Source organism: Choloepus didactylus, chromosome 8 (genome assembly GCF_015220235.1).
Source record: "Choloepus didactylus isolate mChoDid1 chromosome 8, mChoDid1.pri, whole genome shotgun sequence".
Taxonomy (NCBI): Eukaryota; Metazoa; Chordata; class Mammalia; order Pilosa; family Megalonychidae; genus Choloepus; species Choloepus didactylus.
The window spans coordinates 97,223,400-97,234,914 of record NC_051314.1 but is presented as its reverse complement, the minus strand read 5'-3'; the positions used below and the strand labels follow the sequence as shown (position 1 = coordinate 97,234,914).

At 33.1% G+C, this 11,515-nt stretch overlaps 1 protein-coding gene across 1 annotated transcript in view; it reads right to left on the bottom strand.

The window, feature by feature from the left end:
- Positions 1–7,542: 7,542 nt before the first annotated feature.
- SLC2A13 (solute carrier family 2 member 13) overlaps positions 7,543–11,515 on the bottom strand; it is a 388,263-nt gene continuing 384,290 nt past the window's right edge. Inside the window, exon 10 of the mRNA XM_037846603.1 lies at positions 7,543–9,625. Within this exon, the coding sequence (XP_037702531.1) occupies positions 9,399–9,625 (227 nt within the window). The 3' untranslated portion in view covers positions 7,543–9,398. The remainder of the gene's footprint in view (positions 9,626–11,515) is intronic.

Genomic DNA, 11,515 nt, shown 5'->3' with positions numbered 1-11,515 from the left:
TTTTCCAGTATTCTGAACACCTCCAACTCCAAAAGTCTGTTTTGTGTTTTGTTTTTGTTTTTCTCCTTACCTGTTCCTGGTTTATCTCTGCTTGGAGCTTTTATTCAACAGTCCAAATTTGTTCATTAATTTTGTGGTTGAGACTGGGTTGAGCCCTCCTTCTTGCTCCCAGCACAGATTGTTTCTTTTTCCCTCAGGGAGCCAGCTCCAAGACAAGTCTGCTGTGCCTGGGGGTGGGGGGGGTGGGGGAGTTGGTGGTGGTGCCAGTCCCCTGACTGGGGAAACTTACGGTTTTTCGCTGCAATCTCAGCCATTCTACCATTCTAGACTAGTGTACAATGTGTGACTCGTCACCAAAAACCCCGAAAAGGCTGTTTCATACAATTCCTGGTTATTTACCAGCTGCCCTAGAGGAGTAACTAATTCCACACCTCACCACTCTGCCATCTTGCCCTGCCTCCACCTATCTTACCTATCTTAGTGAATATGTTCTAATTCTCCTGCTCCAACTAGAAGAACTAGAAGTTTGGTAAGTTATATTCAGATTCTCTTTTGGTGTAGATTTGGCCACCCTGCAGTCACTGGAGTGAGGAATGGATGGTGACAATCTTAAGATTAATTACATTTGTTTTTATTTACCATTTGGTCTGGCTTGATAACAGGAATAGGTTTTGCAGTTACACAGGCTATCCAAAATTCAAGGCCTTGTGTAACTGACATTAATTTCCTTGCTGTCACACCAAGATTAATTACCTCTTTCTAATCCCATTACTATTTAACACCAATAACTAATATATGATCTACATAGCATATACCATCTTTGTCCAACTACCCCATAATATTATTTGTTTGGGAATAGCTTTGATGCCTAGGAGAGAGGGTATCTGAATTCCTCCAACTCCTAGGGCAGTAGAACCTACAATGTAGAGAAAAAAACTAGACTTGTTTATTTAAAGCCAAGAGATTCTAGTATTCTCTAATCTATTGTTAAATGCTGTTTATGGTCATTAACATTCATATTTTATAACATGGAATTATAAAGATGACTTTATTGTAAATCTTTTTCATGGTAAAATGCCTGATGAAATCATGGTATTGAACTAAGACCCAGAGTTGCAGTGCTGTTTTCAGCTGACTCTAGGGTTGGGGTAAGGATTGCCAGTGAGAATCTCTAAATATAACATGTTGTGTATACAGCTATAAGGCCATATTTATCTTTTTTCTCCTTTGCAATATGATGAGACCAAACATAGCCAGTTTCACACAGCATTTACATATACCCAGTCTTTCTAGGAGGAGTTGCCAAATGCTGTCAATTGATATACAAATTTCAGATGTCACCAGAATGCCTACATGTATTCTTTAACATATAGCCTAAACACATTAAAAAATGCTGCAGGGTGAAATAAGTATGAGAAGTCCTGGCCAGAATTTTTAATCTGTAATTTCTCCTTTTACTCTTCTTATGAAAATACACTATTTATAGAGAATTTAAAGTGTATAAAAACCTAGGGACTATGGGAGATACAAATTAGTTGGGATGGCATCCTTCTCAATGGGTTTATAATTTAATAGAGGATTCATTCATTCACTCATTTAGCCATTTAAACAGTGAATAATATTGACTGAATACTTCCTGAATGCATGCAATGTGAAAAGCAATTGCCAAACATTAGAAGAAAACAAGAGACTGATACTTAGTTGCATAAAACTCATGGTCTAATAGGAGCTACCAAATAAAGAAAATACAGCATAATGTGATGATTGTATTATCTGTAGAGATAGAGTTAAAGTGTATTGCTTTGGCTGGGATGCTCATTGAGGTTATCTGGAAGTGATATTTCCAAATATTGCAAGTTACTATGTGAAATAAATGTTCAGAGACACCTCTTTTAAACAGAATTATGTAAGAGGAGCAGAAACTAAATGTAGGACTATAGATTGCAAAAATGTTCATAATTCTCTGTGCTTCCCTATATTCATACACAGTGTTATATGATGTTGCATCTCCTTCCTTGAAGAGATGGAATCTGTTTCTCCACTCCTGGAATTTGGGTGGGTCTCATAACTTGATTTTTGCAAATAAAATGTAGCAGCTGTGATATGCTGCCAGCTCTAATCCTAGGCCTTGAGAGGCCTTGCATGCATATGCTCTTAGAACCCTGCTCAGCTTCCATGTGAAAAACCTTAAGACAGCCATCACCCAGCTGACCGAGCAGCTGACCTCATGGATTTGTGGTTCCAGCAGAAAACAGAAGAACACTTACCTGAACCCAGACCAAATTGTCAACCCACTGAATTGTGAGTTCAATATTTGTTGACGTAAGCCCCTTAATTTTGGCTGGTTCCAAAGCAAAAGCTAACTGTTAAACCATTAATCAAAAATTTCCTTATGCTACTTTGGGTAGTAGCATTGTTAAGTGAAAGTGCTTATAGGAAAATATACTTAAATTATAAAGTCTTTAAATCATTTGTTTAGTATACATTAAAAATTTTTGGAAATTTTTTAGGAAGTTGTTTTTATTTCCTATGGCAGATTCCTAAATGTGGAATGATTAGGATTTAGACTATTTGTAGGCTATATTGCTTTCCGAAAAGATTGTATGAAATTATAATGCCCTCATAGGGAATAGGTACTATTTTTATTAAAAAAAAAAAGTGTTGTAATAATAGTATTTATTTTGTTTGTATATTTGTTTTGTATTGAGTTTTGGGGCCACTTTTCCAAGTATAGTGATACATTAAGGTTTTCTTCAACTTGTGTCTTGGGATCATTTGCCAAAAATATGGCAAGAGGGAATCATGAGGCCCTGTGATTTGCTGTATTTAAAGAATATAGTGTGGAAGAAAGAATGGGTGATATGGAGTTCAAACACATGTATCTATTCATAAAATAAAATTTTCTTTGCTTTTTTTTTTTAGGTTTTTTTCCTCTGAATTTTTCTTCCTCCAAACTGAGAGATGTTTAAAACTCAGCTATTTAATGACACTATTTGTAACAACATTAAAACCACTTTAAAGTATCTTGCCTGAATTAACTATATTTTAAAATTTAATGTAACATGCATAAAAATTTCATGAATGAAAGTGACCTTTCCATTCTTAACCATGCCTTTAAATTTTAGAAAGCACTAAATAATAGAGGTTTTTTCAGGTTTTCTTGAAATTTCTGTATTTCTCCCTGGAAAGATTATTTTGCTCATGCTTTTAGAATTTTCATTAAATTTACAATCTGTTGTTTTGTTATTTCAAATGGACTTTGGGTTTCTCATGGGACTGAAAGGCTTCTTTTTACAGATAGCTTTCGTAGGACCTACCTTAATAATGGACACATATAAGCATCTCAGTAGTTTTAAACCAGCTGCCTTATCATATCTTTTAAGAGACTATGATGAGAATGTTATGTATTTCCATTTTACTGAGGACAGGGTAAGAAAGCATTCTATCAATCACGTGATGTATTTCACAAGGTTTGTGAGTATGGAGGTTGTAGAGGTGACAGATGATACTATAATTATTAATGTTTTCTGATTTGTGCTAAATTGGATAGCTTTTTAAGAGGAGTCAGATTCCTCTCCATAGTTAAAACACCCCTTTTTTTTTTTTTTTAGGGTAGTGGTGGTCATGTAATTGCCACATACACCTGTGTTATGTTTATTAAGCATGTTGATAAATTATATCTAATGATTCAAGGGCTGCCCTATTGACACCTTTGGGTTACCTGGGATTTCTAGTTTTATCTCAAAAATTAAGTTATTTGCTAATTTTTTGGTTGCTAGAGATACAGATGTGATGGAACTCAGAAATGTCTCTTCCTGTGTACGCCTCTGACAGGGCTTTAGTGACCATTGTTAAGAATATAAGATGCGCTGTTTGGGTGTCCAGGTAAGTAGATACTTTATATATAATATACAGCATTTTCAAGAGTCATTTTGACTGCCGAATTTTTGCCTTACCTACTGACTTCAGAATCCTAGGTTAAGATGCAACTCTACCAAGCCTTTGACTGACAGTGGTTCTAGTGTCTTCATAGTATCTCTTCAGGCTATTTCTACAGTTGGCCTCAGGATGGTACACACCTAACTAAAGAGGAATGTCTACAGTCTGCCCAGATCAAATAAATGCTTGCTCATAAAAGATACAGTTGGTACAGAATGGAAATGGAGAGCAAGATTCCAAAAGGAACTGTCAACTGGCCATCCAACAGGGGTAATTCATTTTTACTTACTTACTAAGCAATAAGCAAAAATAATTTATAATATTTCAAGGGTCCTTGAGCACCACATTTCAAAGCTTTAAATTATTTAGAATAATTCCTTGAGTTTACTTATGATCAAAAGACGTAAAGCTCTTTAAAATGTGTAGGAATGCATGAATACGTAGAGACAGATTATAAAGGCTTTTACTATGTAATTTAGATCCTAAAATCCAAGAAACAGAAATGGAGAAAACAAAATAGTGCAAGGAAGATAAAAAAGTAATGAATTAGCTTAACTTTTATTTGATTATTTTCATTTATAGTTCTGGCACTGACACTTTTAAAAAAGAAAGATTTTAATTTTATGTAAAGATTGACCTTCAATAAAATAACTTAAAAACATTTACATGTACATCACTAAATCATCTCCATAAAATATACAATACTTTTGATACAGCATAGGCTAGAATGAAGGAAATGGCACATATTCACCTTTATTAAGAGATATCCCATATATCAAGTGTGGGAATAAATATTTATATTGAATTTTCCAAGACATGTGAAGTATTAAATACTGTAACATGCACTCAGAAATTAAGAGATACATTTTGAAATACACATATTTTAAATGCATAAAACTGTTTTGATTTAATCTAGATGTATATTCGAGTTTCTAAATAGAAATTTGAACATAATTTCTTACAAATAAAAGATACTATAACATCAAGTGAGATGTAGTCCATAAGCTGCAAGGAAAACAACTGGGCATATAAAATATAAATTTCTACTTTGATGAGTTAAGTCTTTCATCTTTTTAAACCTTCAGTGAGATGGAATGATAATAAATTTGCTAAAATTTTAAAACTTTACAAAATGCTGATTTTTAATTTGAAATACATGTTTCCTGCTATGACAAAATCAAACACATGAACTTAACTATCTGAAATTAAAATCTGAATATTAGTGCTAAATTAAAATATTTAAAATTCATAGACCAAATCACTCAAGTGCAAAAGACTGTAACTTATACATATAATAAGTAAAGATTTCTAGGAATTACATTGTTTTACACTCACAAGCAAATTGTGAGGATAAAATACTTTCATGTACCTTTGAACATCATTACACTCTTACAAAACACCTCACTGATTATTATTGGCACACAAAAATCTCCTCTAAGAGACAATATACAAGAAAGTGTTATAGCAGTTAGCTGTTTGGCATTTTAAGATGATTGCTATTTCTACAAAATAGCAGCAATATTGCTTATCCTGAAGAACTGAATGTACATTGAGCCACTTCATCAAATTAGCTTAACATTACTGTACTGAACAGGAAGACTGATAGAAAATGATAGAAAACAGGACATTAAAATTAATCCAGAAAACAATTCTTGGTCTTTTTATAGGCAGCAGCTACATATAAGCTATAAATTTTACCCACAATTTAATACAGATTGCCATAAAGCACAAGTTAATTCTTTGCTTCTGGCCTGGTATGTCATCTAACTCTCCTTTTATACCTAGTTAGTGAAAAGGTCTGAATTTAGTAATTGAGAACCCGTCAAACAAAGCTGTAAATGTCAGTTTGTTAGGTACTTAACATAAAATGTTGGAGTATTTTTATTGTTCTTAATCATTGTACTGATGAAATAAAATCAGAATAATCCTTCTACCCTCCCGCTGTATTACAGTATTTATGAACTAATATATGACTATTTTGTCATTACATTGTGAAACTTTCTTAGTGAACATATGGATAGTATTTTCTAGAGTATCCTTTCCCCACTAATCTACAGATTATTATAATAACCTTTTCAATTTTACTTTGCTGTTTAAGCAAAAGGGTAAATTGTCAGCTTACATTTTTCCTGATCATTTGTCCCCTGGATAACTGATTTTCAGATTATAGTAAAAAATTCTAAATTGTTTGCTTTAAAAACTTATTTTCCATTTTAGAATGAGTAACTTAAAATAAAAAATATTTAAATTCTCCTATACTAAAATCTGGTTCACTGGTAAAATTAAATTATAATAAAGTACTCTGTATACAGCATTACTCTCATAGCATTTTCCAGTAGGGGAACTAACCACTACATATGACTGGTAACAAAATTTCAAAATTACCTTTTTGGAGGGATAGAGAGTCCCCTAGTGAATTGTATCTATTTTTTTTTTTAAATCGTAGTTTTAAGTTAGGGCTTCTGTATACACATTAAAAAACCACGTTTTAGATAACTAACTGAATAAGTTGTATGCAATAAACAAAATTATTAGGGATGTTTAGATTGAAGAAAAACATAACACCAAATCTTTAAAACATCTGACATGACATTCAGCCCTATATTCTGTTTCGTCTAGTACAGCTTTCATTAGCTATCACACTAAGCCTCAATAGGAATTATGACCTCCTTCACTATATTTTCCCAAAGCATAAAATACCTCTGTTGAATTTGCAGCATGTTTAGAGAGAAACGTATAATTAAAAGCATGACCCCTAATTTGTGTGTTTTAATATAGCGAATCAAATCACACCATATATTAATTGTTCTAAAAATATGTACATTTGATGATATTTCAAATGGAATGCTCTTAAATTGATAGTGGTAGCCAAGGTCACTTAGAACTTAAAAGGTGCACAATATTAAAAAAAACCCTGCAAAATTCAAATGTTTAGTTTTTAATATACTATAAATGTTTACTGTCTCAAAAATAATACCCTAATTGTATAAGCATCCCTTTCAAATAGCTATTAGTTTTTAAAAAATTATAAACAATTCTTACATTGTGCCTCTCTGTCTTGTACTTCAAAGATGATATGGAATATTATATTTATCACTATATAAATAACCCATAGTTCATTAGAGAACCGGCTTAGGGGAATGAGGAAGGAGAACTGTGGCTAATTTTCCCTGTTATGTGCATTTATGGATATAAAGTTGAAACTATTTTATGTCAGAGAGAAAAGGCCATGTTCTGCTTTAAGAAATAATAAGAGTTCAATTGCTCCTTTAATAAAGTAAATGTGCATTCAGCCCAGCTGAGTATATAAGTATATAGTTAAGGCTATGTATACAATAAAGAGGAGAATTGAGGCAATTATTTGGATAAACCAGGAAAATAAATTCTTGAGGAGAGCACTTTTTGGTCTAAATACCTTTACTCCCCATCATATTCTGAGTTTGCCAAACAATAGCTCAATTCCCATTCCACTTTACCTGTGTAAAATATTAAGCAGATAAGAAATTTCCTATAGGATAAGAAATACCAATCTTATCTGTTTTGCTGGAGGAAAAATCAATATTAATACCCCCCCCCCTTAGAAATCAATTGTCAAAGCACCTAATTCAAGGAAAAATAAATTTCTAAAATATATTTTTGTATAATACGAAATAACCATGTAATGGTCTTCTTTTTTTTTTTCTTTTTTCTTTTTGGCTGAAGGATTTTTAGTCCAGAAGAATGATCATTTAAGCACATATCCTATCACTGGTGGCTTAGAAAGCAAACCTCCTAGACTAAATCATCATCTTTGATAACTGCAATAAGATTTTAAAAGAAGCATAAATCAGCTTGGAGAACAAACTGAATTTAGAAAGCCATACTTTTACTCCAAATGGTACCTTATTAGATGTTTAGGGTCATAATAAAATGCATCAAACTTATGCATTCATAACTGGCCACAGAAGATTCCTTCATATTATCCCTGCAGCTAACAAGTAATTTTGTATGTACTTTATAGGTCTTAATGTAAGAGAAAAATTAGATTTAGGTGATAGATGAGCATAAAACTCAGCAAATACTTTGAGAAGATAATGTAGTAAGTTAGTATTTCTTAAAGATATGTGCTATATTAGAAGCAGTAGTTTGTTCCAATAGAAGATCCCAAGTTTTTAGACAAGAAGAAAAAAAATCCTAGCTAAGTTGGGGCGGGGATGGTGGTTAGGGGAACCAAATACACATAGACAAATTAATCTGTGTATCTCTTTTTGTAAATTGTCAGTGAAAGTGAGGAGGGATGTGCAAAATAAAAACTAGTTTATGCTCTTAGAGGAAAAACAAAAAGACTTAAGAAAATGTGACAGTTCCTTACGAAAAGTTAGTTAAAAAAAAATTAAGAAAAAGTAAGTTGCACTGTTTTAATGAAAAACATATCAATAAAATCAGGATGATTTTTGCCACCAATTTTCTTCCTTCCTTTCTCTTTTGTTTCACAAATTAATTTTTGATTAAAAGAAAGAGAAAAATAGTCTGCTAGCAGCTATTTATAACATAAATGAAGGCACAAATATAGTAGGACTTAGAGTCAATGAGCAAAGGCATTGATTTACCAGGTGATTTTGGAATGAACAAAAACTGACCCTGAAATACAATTGAAGATCTGGTGCTATTTTGTGTTTATAATTGTGTACCTAAGTAACTAACTCAATCAAGGTCTTAAAAACCTTTACTTTCTATTTTCTGGCAATAAAATATACTTATCAAAACTTACTAGCTTATCTATGTGTAAGTATACTAATGCACATGAAAACCCCTAAGAGACCTGCTTTTTATGATGTTCCAAAGATCCTGTACAGAATCAGTCTTTAAATAACTCTCAAGTTCTGAATTGGAGAGAGAAAGCAAAATGTGGAATCCAAAGGAGCTAAGGACTGCTATGTTTCTTGTAGGAAGTACTTTGAACGCGTCGATGAAACCTTAAATGGAATTTGCTTTCTAGTAGTTGTTCACAGATAAGCCATTCCTCCTTAGGAAAATTTAGGGTCAGTAAGCCTTGTTTTGACAAAATACCCTTGGACAAAATCCCAGAATCCTTCTTTGTAAGTATATTATACATATATAATTCAGCTAGTTTAGCACTAACTCGATTACCACTAATACTTAACAGTCTTAGGAAAAAAGGATGCCGCTGAAGTCATTGGGTAACTATTCATTTCAGACTATATCTCAGGAAGGAATTATACATTTCCTCAAGAATTATTAGACTAGATTAAAATCTCTGTAAATTTTTTTTTACATTTCTGCTTATGACAAAAAAAATCACGATTTTATCCTCCTCCTATTCAAATATTTTATAATATGAAGTTGTTCAAAACTAGACTGTGGAAAGAACTAGATTAGAAGCAGGGCAGTGAAGTCACCAATTTCTGCTCTTCTCTCCCATATGTGTTTAAATAATTAAATATATCAGCAGCTGAACACTATTCCACATCAGAAGCGTCGTTGTCAGAAAGATGATAGTTACTTCCCTTTACTCGAATATATTCAATATATCTCCCTTCATCAGAATCTGAAGTGCCACATGTACATAGCCTGTTGTCAAAGAGTGATTCAATTTCCTCTAATTTTTTTCCTTTAGTCTCAGGAAGACAGCCATAGATGAAAAGAAGTCCTATAGCAGCAAATCCAGCATAAAGGAAGAAGGCTCCTGCAATAGAAAATAATTTTCATAAATATATGTATATACAGGCCTGGACTGGACAGAGTACTTGACTTTGACTTTTCTTTCTCATCAATTATACATAACCACGGATTGAAATGAGACCAAAAAATTACTGCCATCCTGGTTTCCTCTAATTTTTTTTAACATAATGCAATTTATGTTTCTAGATTCAAGGCATGTAATGCCAAACTCCAGAAGAGTAGGACTGAGATACATAACTTCTGCTTTGAAGCCCTTCTTCACATCCCTGGCTAGAGGTAGGGTTGACATTTGTATCATATAAACCAAGATTTGTTTTAACTATATATGTGTGTGTGTGTATGTGTGTTTGTGTGTTTATACATATATCTGCCTTGTCTACTAGACAGTAGACATTTTGCTGTCAGAAGTAATTTCTTTCTTATTCAGCTTATATTTCTAGAACTAAGTACAATGGTTGATTTGCTAAATTAATGACTCAACAGAGTAAATGGCAATTCCGTCTTTCTAGTTTCTCATGCCAAAAGTCGGGGCATCATAACTGACTTGACTTTTACTGTTATACACAATATCTACTATGTTAGGAAATCCTGTTGATCTACCTTCAAAATATAACTTGAAGGCAACCACTTAATACCATTTCCACTGATACCTCTGGTCTAAGAACCATTTCTTCTCATCTGCCCTATAGGCAATAATCTCCTAATGGGTCTCCTTGTTCCTTCTCTTGAATCCCTATAGTCCTTTTTTTTAATCCCTCTGTAACGCTTATGACCATCCGAGATACCATAAATCTAACTAATTTGTTTATTTTCTCTTTCCTCTACACTACAAGCAACGTGAGGTCAGAGGATTTTGTTTTGCTGTAAAATTATGCATGTCAATGCAGCATAGCCAAAAAGACATAAATACTACTTGATTGGGTTTTCTAAGTTTCAAAATTGCAAGCCTAGATGGAATAGACTTCTATGTGACTTGTATGTATTCTTTATAAATTTTCAAGATGAGCTTTCCCTTATAATCTATTTTTCAATTTAAATAAAAGAACATATACTTTTTCTTTTCATGGTGGTAGAGAATAACTAATGATAATGGAATCTCTGACTGGTTTTAGGCCTTTAGTCTTGACCATCCTCTGTATATGAGATGGGGGAAGGAAACTAAGATGATAACTGGTTGGTGCTTGGGAGTTGGAAGATACAGGGTTTAAGTCTTGGCTATGTGATTTATAGATAGTCATTTAACCTCTCTGGGCTTCAGTTTCCTCATTAAGTAAAATAAGATAGTTTCTCAGTGCTTTATAAAGTACTGGCACAATTTATAATATTATAAGTGTTACAGCCAAAATAGGTAACAGGATAGAAGGGATGGTTGTGAGATATTTGAGAGGGAGGACTTCTTTTCTGTTTCATAGACAAAAGTGGTCTTTTTGAACATAGAGTCTATGGCTTGCTTGTTTTTGGGTTCTCAGTGCCTAGTACAGTGCCTGACACATTGAAGGGTCTAGCAAATGAATGTGCTCTTGTTGACTGCTGGAAGTTATACACTGGGGAGCATATCTGAAACAAAAGAGCTAAAACTAGACATCATTCAAAGGCAAACTTTAAAGCTGAAAAAGCACAGTTTAACAACATCAATTCTGCTGAGTCTTTACAGTAAGGGAAACACATTATTAAGACAAACTTTCTTGAAGACATGCCTGTAAGTAATCATTTGGGGGATACCCATAAACATATTTCTTGGGAAAGCTCAAGGAAAACAATGGAGGAAACATTCTGTTGAGCTGGCTTCCGAAAATAATCTGTGTCTGTGGAATGGGAAGTCATGAGGAAATAGAAGGGAAACAGAGGTAAATTATAGAATTTTGTAAAAAGCATGAAAGGGTCAAAGAAATCA